At 42.2% G+C, this 23874-nt stretch overlaps 1 protein-coding gene across 2 annotated transcripts in view; it reads right to left on the bottom strand.

Annotated features, from left to right (window-relative positions):
• The window catches only part of SHROOM3 (shroom family member 3), a 384232-nt gene that overhangs the window by 220551 nt on the left and 139807 nt on the right, over window positions 1-23874 (bottom strand). For both annotated transcript variants that reach the window (XM_060187904.1, XM_007519854.2), the window contains exon 2: window positions 18824-18978. In XM_060187904.1, the coding sequence (XP_060043887.1) occupies window positions 18824-18978 (155 nt within the window). The remainder of the gene's footprint in view (window positions 1-18823; window positions 18979-23874) is intronic.

The raw sequence follows: 23874 nt of genomic DNA, 5'->3' as shown, positions 1-23874 counted from the left end.
AGAACTTTTTAAAACACAGACTGAGTCTTTTTAATACATAGGCTGTCTTTGATATGTTGACTTTCTCAAAAGCCTAGACCAGAGAGAAAAGAAGCAACCGATGACACCACTATATACAAGATGCTGGGTATTATACAGCAAACCCTAACAAAGGGACTTTTCAAAGTTAACCCAATTACCAAATAATGTGATGATAACATAACTATCCATTGTCTTCTTGAACCCTAAGACAGCAGGAACCTCACATTTCCACTATAGAGCCTATATTTCCCCCAGTCCTGGAACCTTAGGGTGGGGCCCACTTTCCTGCATGCTTCTCTCAATTCATATCAAATAATATTGCATCCACCGATCGCAACCTAATCAATGCAGAGTGCCACCTCAGTATGCTTCACTTCAGACTGTGTCCAGAGACTTCAGGTGTGGAATGACAACCCTTCAGCTTCATCACTCGGGTGAGACCTTTTTTTTCATAGTATTCTCTAATTCCATTCCAGGTGTTCCACTCCCCAATAAAGTCCCAAAACCTAGATATAGACCAGGTCCCCTGAGATAGAGCATATGTTCACACGTGTCCATAAACCAGGGAAAAATATATACCTGAAAGCAGAAGTACACAAAAGTCTACAGAGAGTACCCCCCCAACACTTCATCTGCACTATTCCAGCCTTTAGGTCCATGATTGTTCAACAATTTGTTTGGCTTTGTATGTTAACTCTCTTTTCAGCCACCAGGTTCCGGATGCCAGCATGATGCCGACCAGACTTCCCTGGACTGACGACCCCACCAATATGTCCTGGAGCTCTGCTTCCCCAGAGCCCCACCCTACTAGGGAAAGAGAGAGGCAGGCGGGGAGTATGGATCAACCAGTCAATGCCCATGTTCAGTGGGGAAGCAATTACAGAAGCCAGACCTTCCACCTTCTGCAACCCACAAGGACTCTGGGTCCATACTCCCAGTGGGATAGAGAATGGGAAAACTATTGGGGGAGGGGATGGGATATGGAGACTGGGTGGTGGTAATTGTGTGGAGTTGTACCCCTCCTATCCTATGGTTTTGTTAAGGTCTCCTTTCTTAAATAATAATAAAAAAAGATAAGAAAAAAATCCTAAAGCTGAAATTCAGAGTCATGCCACCTGGTGCAGTACCTGTTCTCCTAAGCCCATGCCATGCAGCTGCTACTGGGGTTGTGTCTGCTTCATTTCAGATAATCAAGGAGCATAAACCATGTGTCAGGAGCGAGTCCAGGCATTTGGGGCACCACGATAAACTAAAGTTCTGCCATCAAGTCCACAATTCAATGTGAGGAAACAGGATGAATAAGTTTATAAATGCATCTCACAGGTGGGAAAAAAAGGGGGCGGTGGTGCAGGAGAACCTGACCTGGTAGAAGTACATATTTTACCATGCACAAGGGCCCAGATCCTGGCCCCTGGCCATCACTTGGGGGGGGAGGGGGCCCTCACAAATAGTGGAGTGCTATCTCTCTCTCTCTCTCTCTCCTCCTGTCTTTTACTTTATCTATAAAGAAAGAAGAAAGTGGTTTGCCTGGGGTGATGAGTTCATGTAGGTGTGAAGCCCCATCAAAAACTCTGGTGGCAAATTAAGTAATTAATACATAAGAAAGATCAAGAGTATTTGGATATGACAAGAAGGGGCTGCGATTTTGAACTGGCTATACAGGCAGGCTGGCATTTGAGCAAATACCTAAAGGAAGAGAGAGAGCAAGTCAAAGGGACATATTTAATTATTTTACAAATTATGCAACATTCAACATGTATTGTATATATGGAAAACTGGGAAGTGTTATGCATGTACAAACTATTGTATTTACTGTCAAATGTAAAACATTAATTCCCCAATAAATTTTTAAAAAATTAAAAAAAAAAAAAGAAAATAATACTACTCGCTCTTGTAACTTACAAGAAGATGCAGTAGAAAGATTAAGAAAATGGGGTCGGGCGGTAGCGCAGCGGCTTAAGCGCATATGGCACAAAGTGCAAAGACCGGCATAGGGATTCCGGTTTGAGGCCCCGGCTCCCCACCTGCAGGGGGGTCACTTCACAGGCGGTGTAGCAGGTCTTCAGGTGTCTTTCTTTCTCTTCCCCTTTCTGTCTTCCCCTCCTCTCTCGCTTTCTGTCTGTCCTATCCAACAACAACGACATCAATAACAATAATAATAAAACCACAACAAAGATAAAACAACATGGGCAACAGAAGGGAAAAAGTTGCCTCCAGGAGCAGCGGATTCATGGTGCAGGCATCAAGCCACAGAAATAACCCTGGAGGAAAAAAAGAAAGAAAGAAAGGAAGGAAAAAAGAAAGGTTAAGAAAATGCCTCACTCTTTTTATTCGTAGATTTATTTGTCAAAAATGGGAGCCACTATCTGCCCTAATCCTACTTTCTTGCCCTTTTTTCTACTCTGACACTATCTTGTCAGACAATGTTTTTTTTTAAATATTTATTTTATTTATTTATTCCCTTTTGTTGCCCTTGTTGTAGCTATTATTGTTGTTGTCGTTGTTAGATAGGACAGAGAGAAATGGAGAGAGGAGGGGAAGACAGAGAGGAGGAGAGAAAGACAGACACCTGCAGACCTGCTTCACCGCCTGTGAAGCGACTCCCCTTGCAGGTGGGGAGCCGGGGTTCGAACCGGGATCCTTATGCCGGTCCTTGTGCTTTGCGCCACCTGCACTTAACCCGCTGCACTACAGCCCGACTCCCTTTCAGACAATGTTTTTTATCCAACTCCATGTTAGCTATCAAACTCAAGCAAAAACTATGATAGCTGGGGGCCCAGCAGTAGCGCACCAGATTAAGCGTGTATAATGCAAGGTGCAAGGACTGACACAAGGATCCTGGTTTGAGCCCTCAGCTCCCCACCTGTAGGGAAGTCGCTTCACCAGTCAGCAGGTGTTTATCCCGCTCCTGTCTTCCCCTCCCTTCTCAGTCCTATCCAGCCCAACAACAACAATAACAACAATGGGGGGGAAAAGATGGCCTCCAGGAGCAGTGGATTAGTAGTGCAGGCACCAAGCCCCAGTAATAACCCTGCAGGCAAAAAAAAAAAAAAAACACAACTATAATAATTGTGAGCCTAAAATGGCTTTCCTAGTTCCTTCCACCCTAAGATCCCTATTCTCATCTTTGTTCTCCTTTTTGGTTCCTGTTCATTAACCCTTTTGTTTTACTTTATATCTTGCTGCCTTTTAGTCACCAAGTTGCAGACTCTACTATGATTCCATCCTGACTTCTTTGGACAGATGATCTCACCAGTGTGTCCTGGAACCTCACCTCTCCAGAGCTCTGGCCCACAGGGGAAGGATATAAACAAGCTGGGGGTATGGATCGACCTCCTAATGCTCATGTCCAGCAGAGAAGAAATTACAGAAGCCAGAACTCCCACCTTCTGCACCATAAAGATAATTTTGGTCCATACTCCCATTGAGCTCCCCCTGGCTCCTGAAGTGATAGGGGAAAAAGGATCGGTGGGCTCTGAACTCTTAAGTCCATCAGGACCCAGAGAAAGAAGAGGAAAAGGAGAGGGACATTTGGATGTAGTAATAGGGTTATGGGTAACTTGGAAAGGAAGAGAAGATGGGAACCTTTTAAAAAAGGGCAATTATATACAAATATAGACAGATATTTGTAGAAATAATAGTTAACCCATAATGCAACCTTAGGAGAACCTGAATGGAGAAGTTGGAGATTCAGAACTCTGGTAGTGGGAACAGTGTGGAATTATACCACTGTTAACTTGTACTTTAGTAAATCAATATTAATTCACTAAAAAATAATTAAAAATAAATAAATAAAAAGAAGAAGAAAAGAAAATGCCTCACCTAGGAGTATGGCTTGACCATGTTCAGCGGGGAAGCAATTACAGATGCCGGACCTCTCACCTTCTGCATTCCACAGTGACCTTGGGTCCATACTCTCAGAGGGTTAAATAAAAGGAAAGCTATCAAGGGAGAGGATGGGATACAGAGTTCTGGTGTCGAGAATTGTGTGGAGTTGTATCCCTCTTATCCCATGGTTTTGTTAGTGTTTCCTTTTTATAAATAAGTGAAAAATAAAAAAGAAGAAGAAGAAAAGAAAATGTCTCACTCCATTGACAGTTCCATAGAAAACTATCTTAGGACAGCAAACCATAACAAAGGGACTTTTCAAAGTTAGCCCAATTAACAAATAATGTGATGATAATATTAACTATCGATTGTCTTTTTGAACCCGAAGACAGCAGGAACCTCACATCTCCACTATAGAGCCTCTACTTCCCCCAGTCCTGGAATCCTTGGATAGGGCCCACTTTCCCGTATGCATCTCCCAGTCCATACCAAATAATATTGCATCCCTCGATCACAACCTAACCAAAGCAACGATTGCCACCTCAACATGCTTCACCTCAGACTGTATCCAGAGACCTCACGTGTGGAATGACAACCCTTCAGCTTCATTACTCGGGTGAGACCTTTCCTTTTATAGTACACTCTAATTTCATCTCAGGTGGTTCACTTTCTAACAAAGTCCCATAACCTAGATATACACCAGTTTCTGTGAGAGAGAGCTTATGTGCACACGTATCCATAAACTACTGCAAAATATATACCTGAAAGCAGAAGTACACTAGAGTTTGCAGTGAGTACCTCCCTAACACTTCCTCTCCACTATTCCAAGCTTGGGATCCATGATTGCTCAACAAATTGTTTGGCTTCATATGTTGGCTCTCTTTTCAATCACCAGGTTCCAGATGCCACCAGGATGCTGGCTAGGCTTCCCTGGATTGAAGACCCCAGCAATGTGTCCTGGAGCTCAGCTTCCCCAGAGACACACCTTACTAGGGAAAGAGAGAGGCAGACTGGGAGTATGGACCGACCAGTCAATGCCCATGTTCAGCGGGGAAGCAATTACAGAAGCCAGACCTTCTACCCTCTGCAACCCTCAACGACCCTGGGTCCATGGTCCCAGAGGGCTAGAGAATGGGAAAGCTACCATGGGAGGGGGTGGGTTATGGGGATTGGGTGGTGGGAATTGTGTGGAGTTGTACCCCTCCTACCTTATGTTTTTGTTCACTAATCCTTTCTTAAATAAAAAATTAAAAAAAAAAAAAAGAAAAGAAAACTATCTTAGGTGTCCAGAGCTTGTGGGCCCTGCAGATTCACAACTAGTAATTCCTAAGAGACACAGTGAAAGAAACATTCCAAAGAATCCTTTTACAGTATGGCCTTAGAATCTCGCTCTGTATGCTCTGTATGCAAACAACATAGCAACCTTTTAATCTAAACAATAAACATCCTAACCAAGCAACTGCCCCCCAAGGGTAACTTTACACTCCCACCCACTAAGCAAACACAGCATGGTCAGGAGTTTGACATCAGAATGAGGGGGCAGCAAGGAACTGAATTTTTCAAATGCCCTGACAAGCTGTCTTAAGCAATAGGGCTACTAGCAGAGAGAGTGGCTCAAGCCTCTAGGCTGGTGATACAGATGAATGAACATTTTAGTGAGAGGTGAAGGCACATAGAGGCCAATCTTAGAGATAAAATTGTACTGTCAACTAATTAGATTTTTCAAAACTGTCACACACTGGGATGCTAGAAGCAATAGAATCATGTGCAGAAAGGTGGGAAGTAAGACAAGTATAAGGTCCCCACCTTGATAAGCAGTAGACAAAGGAAAAAGAACCTGCAGGTTCACTGGAAGCCAGGTGGACCCAGAGGTCCTTAGGCCTTTGAAAAAAAAAAATTTATTGATAGAGGTTAAGAGAGAGAGGGGAAGGAAGAGAGAGTGAGAGAGGGACAGACACAGATAGAGACAGAGACACAGAAGCATTCCCTCACACAGAAGCAGTGAGATCATCTGCCCAGAGAAGTCAGGATGGAATCATAGTAGAGTCTGCAACTTGGTGACTAAAAGGCAGCAAGATATAAAGTAAAACAAAAGGGTTAATGAACAGGAACCAAAAAGGAGAACAAAGATGAGAATAGGGATCTTAGGGTGGAAGGAAACTAGGAAGGCCATGTTAAGCTCACAATTATTATAGTTGTTGTTTTTTTAATTTTTTTTGCCTGCAGGGTTATTACTGGGGCTTGGTGCCTGCACTACTAATCCACTGCTCCTGGAGGCCATCTTTTCCCCCCATTGTTGTTATTGTTGTTGTTGGGCTGGATAGGACTGAGAGGGGAGGGGAAGACAGGAGCGGGATAAACACCTGCTGACTGGTGAAGCGACTTCCCTACAGGTGGGGAGCTGAGGGCTCAAACCAGGATCCTTGTGTCAGTCCTTGCACCTTGCATTATACACGCTTAATCTGGTGCGCTACTGCCGGGCCCCCAACTATGATCGTTTTTGCTTGAGTTTGATAGCTAACATGGAGTTGGATAAAAACATTGTCTGAGAAGATAGTGTCAGAGTAGAGAAAAGGGCAAGCATTCCCCCCCTCTGCCCACAGAACCACACACACCGCAGGGGCTTGAACTTGGGTCCTTGCACACAGTGATGTATGTGCCATACTAGGTACACCTCTTGCCGCTTTCTCAAGCCTTTCAAAAGGAAAGAGCCTGTGTAGGGTTGTCAAGACATCCCCCAAACCATACTGGAAGCCTCTTCCTCACAATCTAAGTAAAACACCAGGCATCTTTGAGCAGTTATCATTTTTAAAAGACATAAGATATAACCCAGAGGGGAAGAGAACAGTAAAGCAGTAGGATTGCTGAGAACAATAGAAAACATCAAGCATCTTCAAAGCTTGAATCGCCCATTAAGGATGTGCATGGTAGGTGGTGGTTCATAATCCTTTCTGAAACCACTTCTCTACCTCCCACTTCAAAGAGATGGGGGACCTATTCTAAGGCTCTACAATATGGATTTTTTTAAAGCAGAAACTTATAAAGTAAGTGGAAACTTCCCACATATGGTTAGACATTATTCACGCTGTTCCATTATACACCTCTGGTGCTATCTCCATGGACCACATCCCATTAGACTGAGCATGTTTAATTGCATCAGACAACCTTCCTGTCATGGTCTGCTTCGCATAGACACAACAGGGAGGGTAAACACGGCAATTGCAATATGATGAGTATGGCTGGAAGGCCCCAATACTTGCTGGTGAGAAGAAATTCCCAGAGCAATGAATGACATGTGATAATGACTCAGGTCACAGATGTCCAAGAAGAAGGCCAACTTTCCCTTGCCTCTAAAAGCATTCAACAGAAGTTCATCACTCACAGAGCTTTGTCTTAGGTCATTGCCAGGGCTAAATGTAGAGACAGAGACAGAAAGACAGAAACACATCACAGAACAGAAGCTTCTTCCATTTCAGTGGGTGCCTGACTTGAACCTGGGTCACACGTATGGCAAAGCAAGCACACTGTAAGTGGGTTATAATGCTAGCCCACTTAATGAACTTAACAAAACCTTAAATCTTAAGGACTAGAAGACTGCTCAGGACTTGCATGTCTGTAGCCCCAGGCTCAGTCCCCAGCACTGTGTAGACCAAAGCTGAGTGGTGCTCTGGTCACTGTCACACTGAATAAAATTTTTAAAAAAAAATTTGATTTTTAAAATGATGACTCTGTATAGAAGTATAGCTCATATAAATGCAAAATGGGGAGAGTGAGCATTGGACTTCTCCTGGCCAGTATCTCTGGACCTGAGAGAGAACAGCAACCTCAGCAGCAGGGACCTAGTTTCCACACATTCGTTCCCCAGGATTAACCAAACTGTGCTCCTTCTTTCTCTTCTGCTACTGTCCATGGTCCCCTTACACTCTGTGTGTCTTGCCTCTACCTCAGCTTCTACCTAATCATTGTTTATCACTTGAACCAATAGCATAAGCCCTTAAATCCCAAACTTGACTGTACATTAGAATTATCCAGGGAGCTTTAAAATGTTTCAGTACCAAGTTACAACCCTATAAATAGACAAATTAGAATCTTTGGGGCAGAGATCTGGGCATGACTGATCAATTACTTGATTCATATTAGCTCTCTAAGGGATTCCAGTGTATATCCTAGTCAAAAAGAGCAGCTTGAAGTCAATTTGACTCAAAATAAAATGTCAAATGTTTGGTTTCTAATCTAAGTCAGAATCACTCAAACTACTTGTGCTAGTTGCTGCACCCACATCTAGAAGTGAGGAAAGTGGGGGGTTGGGCAGTAGCGCAGCGGGTTAAGCACACATGACGCAAAGTGTAAGGATCCCGGTTTGAGCCCCGGGCTCCCCACCTGCAGGGGAGTTGCTTCACAGGCGGTGAAGCAGGTCTGCAGGTGTCTATCTTTCTCTCCCCCTCTCTGTCTTTCCTTCCTCTCTCCATTTCTCTCTGTCCTATCCAACACCGATGATAACAACAATAATAACTACAACAATAAAAAACAAGGGTAATAAGAGGGAAAATAAATAAATAAATATAAAAAAAAGAAGTGGGGGAAGTGTTCCATTATAACTTTGCTTTTCTGGAACCAAATATTCCTGCATGAGAAAGTTCAGTGTGTGTGTGTGTGTGTGTGTGTGTGTGTGTGTGTGTGTGTAGAGAGAGAAAGAGAGAGAGAGAGAGAAAGAAAGAGAGAGAGAGGAAACACTAGAATTTCTCCTGGTACCATGGCACTCCCATGTGGTGCCTGCTTCAAACCTACGTCGCATGCACAGCAAAGAATGAACCATACTGGGTAAGCTCTATTCTAGCGCCCTGCCCTGCCCTTCTCCCCCCACTACCCTGTCCCAGTCCTGTGTGTTCTTAGGACTCAGACTTCATATCCCAAAGGCTCAGATAGATATTTGTATGTTATTCCTTAGTGGTTGAGCATGGAGTAGCAACTCCTGTTAGGAGTACACTTGTCTGAAATAAAGCCATGTTATCCCAGGAATGAAACTAGATCTTTCACTGTTAAGCCCCCTTTATTGGGAAACAATAGGGCATTCCTTTGCATGTGGCTGACATTCAGTGCATAGCCACTGAGCACATATAGCTCATGGAATAAAAATAGCAGTTATCAATAGGTGCTACAGGGGGGGAATGTCCCTTTTCTCATTACAGTAAGGGAGTCCAGTTGCATATCTCCCTGGAAACCTAATAATGTGTTACATGAATTTTCCACGGGAAGGAACAACTGGTTAGGAAATCAAATACTACAGTTCTAGACAGTGACATTCAAACCATGGACTCCAGGGAAGCTGAAAACTGCTCTGAATTTGGTCCCAGCAGGATTGAAATACCTCCTCAAAGCATACTGGGCAAATTCTCATGATGCCAGGCCTCTTGGAAAAGCTCCTGAGGGTAGAAGGCCACTGCAGCTGCCACCTTCCCCTCCTCTCAGCCACTTGCTCAAGTGGAAAAAAATGTTGAGAGAGTAAGTTACCACAGTTCTCAGTTATACTGATTAGCCCTCTGGGGAAGTCTGATCCTGGGTCCAAAAATGGAGGTAACTAAACTGTAACACATTTGCATGGCACTCTGCATTCATTCCTCCATACTGCAAATTTTAATAATAAATATTAAAAAGATCATTGCTCCTCTTCTATTTGTCCTCAACTTCTGTCAGCTGCCTACTTGAGAACAATCTAATCAAAAAGTAGGCAAAAGATCTGAACAGATGATATTAAAAAAGAAAAAAAGACATAGAGGGACATGAGAAGTTATTTGTTGACATCACAATCTTTCCAGAGGTTGCATATTCTGCTACCTAAAGAACAGTAGATTGTCAGTTTTCTCAGTCTTTGCTAGTGTGTCTATGTAACCTAGCCAGGGAATTCAGGGGAATAAAGAAGCATCAAAAGGTGAAGGAAACTTGCCCAGAGAGCTTTCTGCATCTGCAGGCCCTTTTCTGTATCTTGGATGCCTACTAAAAAACACTGGCTTGCTTCAGAAACAGAACTATTTGTGCTTCAGTTCTCCGCAGCTTGTGTTCTTTCTCAAAATCCCCATTTTGAACTGGACCTCATCAATATTGCCCTTTAAAACTATATTCCACCTTAGTAAAAAGGTTGTAATCAGAAATGTTAAAATCTACATGTTCTCATTTTCACAAGTAGGTCCAAAACAATTCTTTAAATTGAACAGTCATAAGAAAATGTAATCAGGTAAATATTCATTAGTTGAAATTGTACAACAGATGCTTCTTGTGTGTTGGGAAACCTTCATAACAGATGTCCATAACTTTAGGCTTATCTCTAATCCAGTACCTAAAAGACTCTGGTAAGCTAACTGCATATTACTCAGACAGAGCTGGGTTACTGAGCAAAAGTTCAAGGCCAGACATAAAATCCAAATTTTGTATATGGGAGAGAAATATCAATAAGCTATTAGTAAGCTATAGTCATTCATATGTTTAATTTAAATCTACTGTATGAAGAGATTTCCCAAAGCCTCTACTCTCTCTTCATGAGAGTTTCTCTGTCTCTGGAGCATTTTGCTCTGGGCCACACTTTGGTTCCCTGACCAGGAACTTTGGTTCCTTATGACCGTGATCGTAGAGCTTGGGAGATGCATGGAGATTTCCCCTGGGACTTTCTGGACTCCCTCTCCCATGTTTCCAGAGGAGAAGAACTACTCTAACTTGAAGAGCATTCTCCAGTACCCTGGCAGTCCCCAAGAATGGAGACACATGGTTAGTTCTACCCTCCTGATTAGATTCTTTCTTCGATGGGAAGACACTTTTAAAAAATGGGTGCTTGCAGCAATCTTGCAGGAACCATCAAAAGCACCCTAAATGGAATTTCAAGGAGCTTTTTGGACTAGGACGCCCTCCTCCGGGGGACTCAAGATACAACATAGTGGAATCTAATAATCTGGTTCAAGTTGCGTTTCATAAGAAAGTGATTTGAATGACTGAATTTTTGTATAACCCATTTTACTGTGAGTATTCTGAAATTTAATTGACTTAAAAAATGCTGGACGCAGCCATGATTTCTAGAGACATCCAGAAACAATCCAAAAAACTGTTTTTTACTCTTTTGATTTTTTTTTTTTACATCTTGGTATAAATCTGAAACGTTTAATCCTGAAAATCTCATATGAGTTATGGGTGGGGTAGATAGTGCAATGATTATGTTAATGATTCTCATGTCTGAGGCTTCTAACCATGGTTCTTCTGTTTACCTTTCCACATTTTATTGAGTTTAAACTGTTTAAACAACCTTAAAATCATACTAGAAAGGATTTCCAATTATAATGGAGTTATCAATTATAGTAAACTTCTAATCTGCTACAAGTTTTGTTTGACAAGTAAGTGAATTACAGTTGTCAAGTCTTCACATGAAAAAGCATCTGCTCAAATGGAACCCCCAGAAATCCATTTGGACCCCTGTTCTCTGACATTACCCACAAAATGGCATGACTACAATGCACCCCCTGAAACCAGTGATGTGACCTGGCATGACCTGAATAAACTGATTCACAGACTCCAAAGCTCACTCTCTACAGAAAAGCAGAATTACAGTGGTTGACCTTCCCCACCAAGACAGACGTGCAGCATTTCATCCCCTGGCATTTCATCCGTAGTCATCTACTTTGGACTGACATTTCTATCGGACTTACTGGTACACCTCTTGGACACTTTACACAACTTTATAGCAGTTTCCCTTTACACTGCTGGGTTTCTCAAAGACTGACCACAGCAGTCCATGGACTTTGCAGCCAGCAGCCTTGGGACTCTATAGGCCACACCCCCTCACCTGCAGGCCCTGTCCCAGAGGCAGGAAACCCCCCTCCTTACTAGGTCCTGCCCACAGAGGCAGGAAACGCCTTTTGAGGCATGAAATGCCCCCAGAGGCAAGAGATGCCCACAGAGGCAGGAAATATCCTTTCGCCTGCTAGACCTTGCCCTTTGAGGTAGGAAACGTCCCCCCTCAGACCTCCCCTTGGCATCACACTGGTTCTTGCTGCTCTCTCTCTTGTTCCTCCATGTCTTCTGCCAGTTCTTTTGAAAATGCCTGTACAATATAGGTTTCTGTTCACCCCACACTCCTGATACTATGGCCATTAGTTAAAAAGAAAGGGGGAAGTGTTGGTCTGCTTCTAAATTCTGCTTCTAAGATCCCTTCTGTTGCATTGCTTGCCGCTGTGGTCTATTTACATAATCATTGCTTTCATTGGTTTAATCCCCACTGGTTCACGCCCTTTTTCCTTCTCCCCACCCCCTATCCTATGTACTTCCTCTTCCTGACACTTCTGCCTCAGGAGATATATAAGGACAGGATTGTGATTAGAGATAGCTAGATCAAACTGCATCCCCGCTCGTCAATAAAGATTGAACTGCGTTACCAGCTCAGCCATGAGTCCCTGTTAATCTCTCTCCCACCTGAGAAGCTAGCACCCAGAGAAGGTCAAGATCTATGTAAACGTGTTCTTTAGCAGTGTCTTCTACTTTAATGAAAATTCACTTAGTTGGGAGCTGAGTGGTGGTGCATCTGTGACCATATGCAAGGACCTGGATTTGACTCCTGGCCCCCAACTGTACAGAGAAGCCTTATGAGTGATGATGCAGTGCTGTAGGCATCTCTTTTTCCTTCTTAATTTTTCTCCCTATTAAAATAAATAAAAATAATTCACTTCTCTCTCTCTTTTTTGTTTCTCTGTGTTATTTTAAGCATTACAAATACCTCTACATGGAAGAGATAAAGGGGTGAGACACATTCTGAAGTTCACTGCTGGAGGTACCAAGAAGCCCCATGATCTATCTCCTCAGTGACCTAGATTCTCATTTTGGTTTCTAGCATGTGACCTTGGATAAGTCATTCATATCTTTGGATGCATGCAGAGCCATGGGCTAAGAAGGCAAGACCTAGATTGTGTGTGTGTGTGTGTGTGTGTGTGTGTGTGTGTGTGTGTGTGTGTGCATCCGTGTCCCCAATGTAGGGCAAGACCCAAAGCTCAGGAGTATTGTCATTTCAGTCAGATGCATATTCTGTTACTGATTCAATTGCCCCTTTTCCTCCTCTCTTTCCCCAGTAAAATATGACCTCCTCACATCAAAAGAAAATTCTATAAGGATAAACAGAAAACCCAGAAAATACGAAAAGATATTCATACACTACACTCTAGACAAGCAGTTGATACCAAATATCTATAAAGAACTTCTCAGCTCAACAAAAAGGAAAAGAACAGTCCAATAAAAAGATATGAATAGAAAGTTCTCTAAAGAAGAGATACATACTGCCCACAGACATATTTGGAAATGCTATGATCCACTCATCATTAGAGAAATGCAAACTAAAACCACATAGATATTCCATCTTATATCTGTTAGAATGGGCTCCATCAATAAAACAAGAGATGATAAGTGTTGGAGGAGGTGTGGAGAGAGAGGAACTCTACTCCACTGTTGGTGAGAATGCAAATTGGTGCAGCCATTGTGGAGAATAGTATAAATAAATAACAAATACAAATGGGAATACCTTATGATCCAGCAATTCCACTACTAGGTATATACCTAAAAGATATAATAAGACTGATTCAAAGAGACATATGCACCCCCCATGTTCAGGGCAGTTTTATTCACAGTAGCAAAAACTTGGAAATAACCAAAATGTCCTTCAATAAATGACTGAATAATAAAAGTTATGGGACATATACTAACAGAGTATTATTCAGAAATAAAAAAAATGATACAGTGTCGTTGGGATAAAATGGATGGAATTGGAGAAGATTATGCTTAGTGAAACAAGTAAGGAGGTAAAGGACAACTATAGAATGGTTTCACTCAGATGCAGGATATAGAGACTTGAACATATGAACATGAAAGAAAGAATGTCATATCTAAGACTATGGGAGCACTAGTGTTCATCTATAGGGTTGGGATGAGGACAAAGATCTTTGGTGATGGAATGGTGAAAAAAAATGACTATACTGTAAGCCATTAAAAAATTCCAGAGAAATGTTTTAACATAAATAAAAGTAAAACATGACCTTCTCACCTTCCCTCTCCGCTTCCTCCTCAGTACACAGACATTTAGTCAAATTAAAAAAACAACATATTTCTGGGAGACAGCACAGTGTTAGTAGACAGAACTTGCACACAAGAGGCCCCACTTTCAATCTCAACATCACTGATAGCCAGAGATGAGCATTGTTGTGGTAAAAATAAAATAAGACATTCCATCTAACATGTCAATTCAGAAAAAATGAGTTGGGAAGGAAAAAAAATCAAGTTAAATTTGGAGAGATGATAGGACAGTTGAGCAATGAGATTTTGTTTTGAAAAAGACTCACTTTGCTTACTCTCAGCTTGCTACTCTAAGCCAGGCCTGCTGCTTCCTAAGCCCAGAGAAGCCCCTCCTCATCACAGACTTCCCACTACCTGGGACTGCTAGTCATATGCTGTCCCAGTAATGACAGTGACTTCTCATAAGAGTCATTTGTTTAACAATTACACAGAGAATTTTCCAGAGATGACTTGTTTTAATTATAACATTAGATACTGCATGCATACAGTTATCATTTAATCCTCACAACAAAACTGTCAGACAAGAGACAGTGACTTGCCTGGGTCACAAAGCTAACACTTAATGCCATCAGATCCCTATCCAGGCAGCATCAAGCCTGCAGCAACATCTAACACAGGGAAGAGGTTCCCTAGAAGGAACAAGTCTGACTTATAGGTGGTTTACATGAATCTTGCACAAGAAAAAATAGACATTCACTGTGAAACATTTTCTTTTCCATACAAAGTCATAATAATAAAACACAAAGTACTGGGTATGCCAAGAAACATGGAGAAGAAAAATCAAAACTAGGGTTATAGAGTCATTTGGTTATGATGCCATTCTGATTCTTAAGTTCAAGGCAGTAATGTGAACGAACACAAGGTAAAAATGTGATTTTAGGTAAATATACAGCAATTAACCCCAACACTGTTATAATGGGGAAATATAGCTGCCTATTTTTTTTAATCCAAATGTTAGGTTCTCTGCAGACAACAGTGAATATTCCTTTTACTAAAAGCACTAAAACCATCCTAAAAGGGTGTTAAATGGAAAGACCCTATTCTTGATCCATTAGTTTTCCATTCTAAACATTACTTGGTTCTAAGGTGTGTGTGTGTGTGTGTGTGTGTGTGTGTGTGTGTGTGTCCCAACTGTAAATCAATTTTCTGTTGATTTGAGAGGAGGTATGGGGTACTGACTCTTGTTTGTATACATGTCTGCTTTCCAAATTTTCATCCTTTGCATTGCCCTCACATTCCACAAGGGCTTTCCTTCAATTTTCCTTCATCTGGGAGATGTTTGCTTTCCTTTCAGAAAATCTTTTCTTTGACTCATTTCTTATTTTATCACTTCTCCCCTGTTATCCACCACCAGCTGCAAGCCTTCACCCCCTTTTTGTGTGTCCTGCCTTAGACACATTTGCTGTTCCTGCAGCACCTCCCCTTTCCCCAGGACTAAGCTCTGCCTTCTTCATGGGTCAGCAGACCTTCTAAGGCCTCTGACCCACAACTCACTTGAGTCTTTGCATTTCTCTTGTCAATGTAGCGTTTTAAGGTGGTGTTTCTACTTTCATTGTTTTTGGTCATTGGCTAAAACAACCTCAAAACTCATGTCAACATGGCTACTCTGTCCTGCATTCTTGGCATTTTGTCTGATGGATGTGGAGGCCCTCTGAGAAGGTGTTGCCCTCAACCAGCCAAAGGTAAGGACAAGAGGAGGTGCAGATGATGTGTTGAAGTACACATTTCACTAGAAAACAAAACACCCAGATTATGTTTCTATAAAGCCACCTGAAGTTGTTTTTTTCTTTTTTTTAATAGCAGGGTCACTTAGGTAAAAAGGAAAACTAACAAATAAAATAGCACAAGTCACCCTGCCATGAATAAACAGAGAGGAGTGACATTTCAAGAGAGGACAGGTGTTGAAGTATAAAGGTAAGACTTCTCAGAAAAACAAATACAAAAGTAAATACAAAGCCAGAAAGTATAGAGTAAAGGGTCTCTGGATGCTAGGGAGGACTGGTCATCCATGGCCCCCACGCATGTCCAGACCCCTCTCTAAGTCTGTGTGAGAAGTAAAGCAAGCCACCTTCTCCTTAAACTCTGAGAGTTCCACTAGAAAAATCAAGTACATAATAGAAGAGATAAGACATATCAAGCAGCAGCTTAGAAACAAAATATTTCCCACACCAGAGGCTGGGGTGCAAGAACTCTCCAGTGAACTTATTGATTACATTAGCATCTCTATAGAAAGAATGTGTCAATCAGAAAGGGGATTTGCTGTTGATGGGCAGAAAAGGTTGGAGCAGGGCTCTTTGGCAGCAGGATTCCCTGCCATCCAGAGGGGAAAGGGTCCTGACTCACCATTGATAGGCTCCAGGAAGCCTGGCAGACAAGTCCCCAATGGGAAGCCAGGCCATCTGGCCAGCCGTCAGAGTGGCTACCAGTACGTGGTGGAGTCTCCGACCCTGTCTTTTCACCCAGCTGTCAAGGCCTCATTCTGGCCAGACTTCCTACATAGCTTTCCTGTGGAGATAAGTGGGCAGATTCTTATCCACTTGGGTTATTGGCTCCACTCAGAATTATCTTTTTCAAGATGCATTAATGCGCTGGCATTCTGGTTTACATCCTTTGGTTTCCTGTAACTGTGGATAATGCGCATTAACATTCCTAAATTCCATAGCTCCTGGGCACTGTCATGACCAGTTCAGAAAGTATAAGTCTATAGACCTTAATGGCTGGCAAGTTTACCAAGGGACTAAAAGGGGGGACTTTTCTCAGCTCTCTGGGCAAGCAGCACATTTAGTAATATGGCAATAGCCTGCATATTGTCACATGTATTTCTCTCACCCAATCAAGAAAAATAATGGTTTGGAATTGTACATATCCTAAGTACCAATACTTCATTCCTTAAATTCTCAAAATATGGCTTTGAAGAAGGAATATATATATACATATATAGATACAAATAGATAAGTATATATATATATATATATATACTTATCTATTTATTTTACAGGTGAGAGGCTTGCGTCACACAATTTTTAAGTGATAAAAATTTCCACTTATCTCCACTGTGTTTTTGTTGTAGGAAGGAGCTGCTGCTCCCTGAAGCAAGGACTCACAGGTCGAGCTTAAGGAATAAATGAATGGTTTATAAATGATGGGCTGGAGTGAAACTTTCAGTGGTCAAATCAGTTTACATTACAATCAAAATGACACAGCCTGATGAACAACTCCTACAGTTCTAATAAACTTGAACATTCTCAGATATTTAATATTTAGTTGCCCATAAAGGCAGCTAAAACTTGGCAAATGAAGATATTTCCAAATAAGCATAACATATAAGTATTCAGTGGCTAAGTAAAGAGTAAGGTGAAACATAGGCAGGGCCATCTAGAAACTTACTGTCCCTTCTACCTTCAGTTATTTATGTATCTTATGCCTTTTTAAATTAATTAATTAATTTGTGTAGAAGAGAGAGAGAGAGTGAGAGAGAGAGAGCAGTGCTCAGCTCTGGCTTATAGTGGTGCTAGAGATTGAACCTGGGACCTCAGAGCCTCAGGCATGAAAATCTTTTGTGTAACCACTATGCTATCTCCTGAGCCCACATGATATATTTTCTTGCCTATAAAATGGTGATAGTGAGGGCCTAGGAGCTAAGCCAGCCTGTTAGAGTACCAACCCACATGCCTGTGGTCTCAGAGGCTTTAGGCTTAATCCCTGGCACTACCTTTTGCCAGAGTTGAGCAGTGCTCTGGATCTCTCTCTCTCTCTCTCTCTCCCCAACCCCAGCCTCTCTAATAATAAGTTAAAAAAAAAAAAGTAATTTTAATGTGGTTTTAAAATCTGTATTTATTTGTTTATTTTGTTATTTTTGGTAGAACCATGGGCTCACCACTTCAGGCCACTTTTTAAAAAAAGCATATATAGTGACAGGGAGGGAGAGAGACACCATAGCACTGAAGCACCTCCCATGTGATGCCAGAGTCACACACTTGGTAAATCAGATGGTAAACTATTTGTTGGGTCCCCCAAAACATTTTCTTTAAAAAAAAACAAAATTAAGTGATTGCTCTGTCACCAAGTTCTTGTGCAAGCTACATAAGCTAACATGTGAAAGAAAGTCCTCCAAAATCACCTGGTTAAAATATTGATTTTTAAAATTGTTTTATTTACTATCTTTATTTATTAGATAGAGACAGCCAGAAATCTAGAGGGGAAGGGGAGGTAGAGAGGGAGAGACAGAGACACCTGCAGACCTGCTTCGCCACTTGCAAAGCTTTCCCCCCTGCAGGTGTGCACCGTAACATGTGTGCTCTACCACCCAGTCCCCATAATATTGATTTTAAAAAAAGATTAATTCCCTTCCCCATTCCAGAAGTAATTTCCTCTTAGAGTTGGTCTCCAAGGAGTAGGAAACTTACTTTCAAACACTTAGACCAATGACCACCAAATAGCTCCCAACAAAGAAGCCAAGACCAGAAAAACAAACAGAAGAAGGAATCTGCTTATATTTGATGATTCGTGGTGGTGTGGGTGAGGCATGTGGAATGCAGCCTGAAGGCCCAGGCTATTTGCTCTCTCCTATCCCACAATGGGACAGGGCTCTGCAGAGTTCTGACCACAGCTGGGATCAGAGACTCTTTTCCTCAAGCCCAGAAATATGGGAAAGATAGTACAGCTGGACTCTGCCCAGCCAGCACCTGCTGGGGATGCCAGTATAAAGGGCAAGTCATGCCTGACATGTCTTGCCTCCTCACCTGTCACAAGATGAGAAAGAAAAGAAGACAGAGGTGGAGGGAAAAGGTGTTAGGGGGCTGCTGGGCATGCCTTAAAGAACATGGTATTACTCTTTCCTGGAAATGAGAAATGAAGAGAGAGGCTCCAGCTTGCCTACCTGCGCACCACCAGCCTGAGTGTCTTGTAGGAGCCTTTCACCAGGGAAACCGCCTCCCTTCTGGAACTGCTTAGTGCAACCTCGTTGATGTGCACAACCTCATCCCCGGCCTGAAGTCTGGAGCTCACCAAATCCGCTTTGCCCCCTTCTCGGATCTGTTTGGGAGAGAGGACAGAAGCATGAGTGAACTGCCCAGTGACTTGCCCAAATCCCTACAGAGCCTGCCTGACCTGCTGCAACTTCTCCCCATGTCCATCTAAAGGGGAAGCTTCCAGAAGGCATGGACAACTGCCACCTGCCTGCCCCCTAGAGTGCTCAGAAAACCTAGATGGAAAATCACCAGTCACTGATACTCAGTATCAGTCATGGGATGCATTGGATTGACCTTCTCATGGTGCATCCCGTGAGTACCCATTCATTGGGGAAACTGACGATCCTTCCTAGCCGACTGAATCCACATGGATCCCAGTCACTTTCAAAGCCAGCAACAAGCAGCTCCTGACAGCTTTCAAGCTGACCTGTTGACTGGCTACAGAAGAAGGGCAAACGCTAGAAGAAGAAGTCATGATACTCATGAGCCCTACTCATCACTTCACAGTTTCAACTCCCAACATCCACTCAGACCAATTGTTTTATTCTTCTAGAAGTGAAGGCTGACATAATAGCACACCTGAATAGTGCACCTGCTTTGTTAGCTGTACATAGCACAGCCCAGGTTTGAGATCAGCCCCCAGTACATTGAAGGAAACTGGTACTGTAGTCTCTCTCTCTCTCTCTCTCTCTCTCCTCTCTCATCAGTGAAGTCCCAACAATGACAACATAAAATGGGGAACCAATGAGATAGCTCACTTGGGAAGTTGCTTGCTTTGTCATGCACAGAATCCAGTTTCAAGGCCCCAGTCCCCATGGCACTGGGGAAAAGTTTCAGTGTCATGGTCTCTGCCTACATCTGTCTGAGAATGTCATTCTGGAGTATGAAGCCCTGATGACAACAACCAAGTTCTTCTTACTTTCTTTTTGGCCTAACATTATATAATTGTCAGATAAACTGAGGTACATCCAGACAATGACATTTTATTCTAAACTAAAACTAAATGAGCCATCGAATCATGAAACACCATGGAAAACCCTTAGTCGTCTTTTACTAAGTAAAATAAGTCAATATGAAAAGGCACAGTGTGTTTATTTTACTTTATTTATTTTTCACCAGAGCGCTGTTCAGCTCTGGCTTATGGAAGTGCCAGGGATTCATCCTGGGATCTCAAACCTTCAGACAAAAAGATCTTCTACATAAAAATTGTGCTATCTTCCCACCCCCAGCACATTATTTACTTTCAAGACATGACAGCCTGGAAGAAAAAGCAAAACTATGGAAACATAGAAAGATCAGGGGTTGCCAGGACAAGAGAGGAAGGAAAAATGAATAGGTAGAGTTGGGAGGAGTCTTAGGACAGTGAAACTACTCTGATAGTACAGTGGTGGCTACATATTACACCACAGAAGACAATATCAAGACAGAATCCACAAGCTCATGAAAACTCCGCTAACTTCTGGTCCTTTGTGTAAACTGAAGACTTTAGAGAATAATGTAGCTTCAGCGATTGTTACAAGACTACTGGGAATATTGATAAGGACAAACCCTAGTGAGGGAATGTGTGAGCAGAGGGTATGTGGAAGACTATCATTTTCTACTCAGTGTTTCTGTGAACCTAAAACTACTATAAAAATAGAGTCTATCTAGAACTTACTACTGACTCCACAGAGAGATTCAACTCTTGGCTGCAGTGCCAGGCACTAGGGTTGTAATCCTGACCCTCTGGGTCTTGGGGCAGAGATGAGGCAGCTCTGCTACTTAGCAGCTAGGAGACTGAACAGGTTATGTGACTTTTTTGTGTGTCCTAAGCAAACACTCTACATAATAGGCAAGTGGTGTGTATTAGAAGCTGATTGTGTGCTTGAAACCGACAGAACATAATAATGCTCGGTTCAGTGCTATATGCCAATGAGTACTCATGGAATGTTAATACTGATAAAAAAAAGGGGGGGAAATAAATAAATAAGCAAGACATAATCCATAGTTTCTCTTTTTCAATAACTATTCTCCAGATTATTCACATATACATATAAAATATCTCTTCTAGAAAGTTTTGTTTTGCTATGTTTTTATTATTTATTTTTTAATACTTATTTATTCTCTTTTATTGCCCTTGTTTTATTGTTGTTATAGTTACTGTTGTTGTTACTGATGTCGTCATTGTTGCATAGAAAGAAATCAAGAGAGAAGGGGAAGACAGAGAGGGGGAGAAAAAGAGACACCTGCAGACCTGCTTCACCACTTGTGAGGCGACTCCCCATGTAGGTGGGAAGCCGGAGGCTCAAACTGGGATCCTTATGCCAGTCCTTTTACTTTGTACCACCTCTGATTAACCCACAGCACTACTGCCCAACTCCCTATGTTTTTATTCATTATTATTTTTTTTAATTTAAAAAATATTTATTTTATTCATTTTCCCTTTTGTTGCCCTTGTTGTTTTATTGTTGTAGTTATTATTGTTGTTGAATAGGACAGAGAGAAATGGAGAGAGGAGGAGGAAGACAGAGAGGGGGAGAGAAAGATAGACACCTGCAGACCAGCTTCACAGCTTGTGAAGTGACTCCCCCGCAGGTGGGGAGCCAGGACTCAAACCGGGATCCTTATGCTTTGCACCACCTGTGCTTAACCTGCTGCGATACAGCCTGACTCCCGTTTTTATTTTTAGCCAGACCACTATTCAGTACAGGGGATTGAACTGGAACCTCAGAGCCTCAAGCATGAGAGTTCTTTTGCATAACCATTATGCTATCTTTCCTGCCCTTCAATGTCTCTTTCTATATTTCTAAATGAACCAAATTTTACAGTGATTTTGCAAATAGGGTTCTTTTTACTCTTTTTCCTACTACAGCGTCTCTGTTTCTTCTTCTATAAAGTAATAGTATTCACCACATAGACAGCTGTGAGAACTGAGTGAATTCATGCAATCAAAGTGCTTAAACACAGTACACATTCAGTGAAAGTTAGTTTTGATCATTCTCTGATGTCGAGTTCAAACCCCATCTCATGTAAGTCTTTCACTGATACTGAGCCTAACTTTTTGCCCCTAGAATATACCCTTTAAGAACTAATTTCCAGGCTCCAGGCGGTAGCGCAACAGGTTAAGCACACATGGCGCGAAGCATAAGGACCAGCATAAGGATCTGGGTTTGAGCTTCCCCGCTCCCCACCTGTAGGGGGGTTGCTTCACAAGCAGTGAAGCAGGTCTATAGATGTCTGTCTTTCTCTCCCCCTCTCTGTCTTCCCATCCTCTCTCCATTTCTCTCTGTCCTATCCAACAAGGACATTAATAACAACAACAATAATAACCACAACAATGAGAAAACAAGGGCAACAAAAGTGAAAAAAAAAAAAAAAAAGGCCTCCAGGAGCAGTGGATTCATGGTGCAGGCACTCAGTCCCAGCAATAATCCTGGAGGCAAAAAAAAATTCCCTGGGGCTGGATGGATATTAAATGTGCAAGGGCCAGCGTTCAAGCCCCTAGTCTCCATCTGTGAGGTGAAGTAGTGGTGCAAGTGTCCTTTCTCCCCCTCTGACTCCCCTTTCATTTCAGTTTCTAGCTCTATCCAATAAATTAATACATAAAATATTAAAGATATTAAAAAAATAAAACTAATCCCTCTTATGTCGTATGCTTTACATTGGTTTGTTCTAGCCCTCCCCCGCCAAGAGAATTGGATCAGTCCAGTTAATTTCGCTGCCCGCTTGGCCCCGCCCCAAGGAACCCCGGGAGAGGGTTCCTGAGTTCAAGAGTGCCAGAGTTTTCAGAGGGTTCCCTAGTACGAGAGTTCAAGAGTTCCAGAGTTAGAAAGAGAGTTTCAGAGGGTTCCCCAGTACGAGAGTTTGAGAGTTCCAGAGTTGGAGGGTTCTTGAGTTCCAGAGTAAGAGAGAGTGCTTGTGCCGCCGCAAAGAGACAGCAGAGTTCTGTTTGGTGATTAGTTTGTCTTAGTTTATGGATCGTTGTTCCTGAATAAAGAAATACAGCTTCCCTGCCCAGCCGTTGTCTCCGCATCTCTGTCACCAGCCCGTGAAGCTAGACCCACCCGGCCAGAGCCTCCGAAATTTTAACAACACTCTTAGACCAAGAAAATACCTCACTTGGATAGTGTGCTGCTTTGTCATGTGTATAACCCAGGCTGAAGCCCTGTCCCCACTGCACTGATGGAAACTTCTGTGCTGTGGTCTCTTTTATTCATTCTCTGTCTCTCTCCAATTAAAAAAAGAAAGGAAGGAAGAAAGAAAGAGAGAGCTAGAAAGAGGAAAGGAAAAGAAAGAAGTAACCCTTCTTTTCCCTACTGTCAAATAATCAGATGAATAAAGCACATGTTCTTTGAAGTGACATCTAAATAGTGTATTGTTTTTATAGTGCATTAATATGTTGCTGTTGTTACCATCCCTGTCTGTCAGCAGAACTAGAAATGTCTGGGCCCTTCCCTGCCCACAATCAGACCTCATCCCCAACCTAGGCTGTGAGTTCTTAGAAGACAAGAACAATGATTCTACCTTCACTTACCCCAGCACACCTCCCCAGGGCTTTGAACACAGGACCTACTTATAAAACATTGATTCATTCAGTCATCAAATATTTACTGAGCATCTACTATGTGCCAGGTATTGAGTTAAATGCAGGGGGTGGAGGAGACAGTTGGGAGACAATAACAAGATGTGATTCTCTTCAAGTTGTGGTTTATGCAATTGAATCTCTCTATATTACTTGTCAGCATTTGTAATAAAATTGGAGTGAAACCTAGGAAATGATCAATCTCATCTAAAATGGAACATCAATCAGGCCACTGAGGTTCTCAATGGATAGAGGGCCAGACTTGCAAGCATGAAGTCCTGAGTTTAATCCCTAGCAGTCCTAGAATATATCTGAGTAATGCTTTGGTTCTCTCTCTTAAACAAAAAGAAAATCAAAAGTTCATTTGTATATTTCACATTGTGTCCTTTTTGCAACTGA

The sequence above is a fragment of the Erinaceus europaeus genome, chromosome 3, assembly GCF_950295315.1.
Source record: "Erinaceus europaeus chromosome 3, mEriEur2.1, whole genome shotgun sequence".
In the NCBI taxonomy this organism is placed as follows: Eukaryota; Metazoa; Chordata; class Mammalia; order Eulipotyphla; family Erinaceidae; genus Erinaceus; species Erinaceus europaeus.
This window is presented reverse-complemented; position numbering and strand designations above follow the sequence as displayed.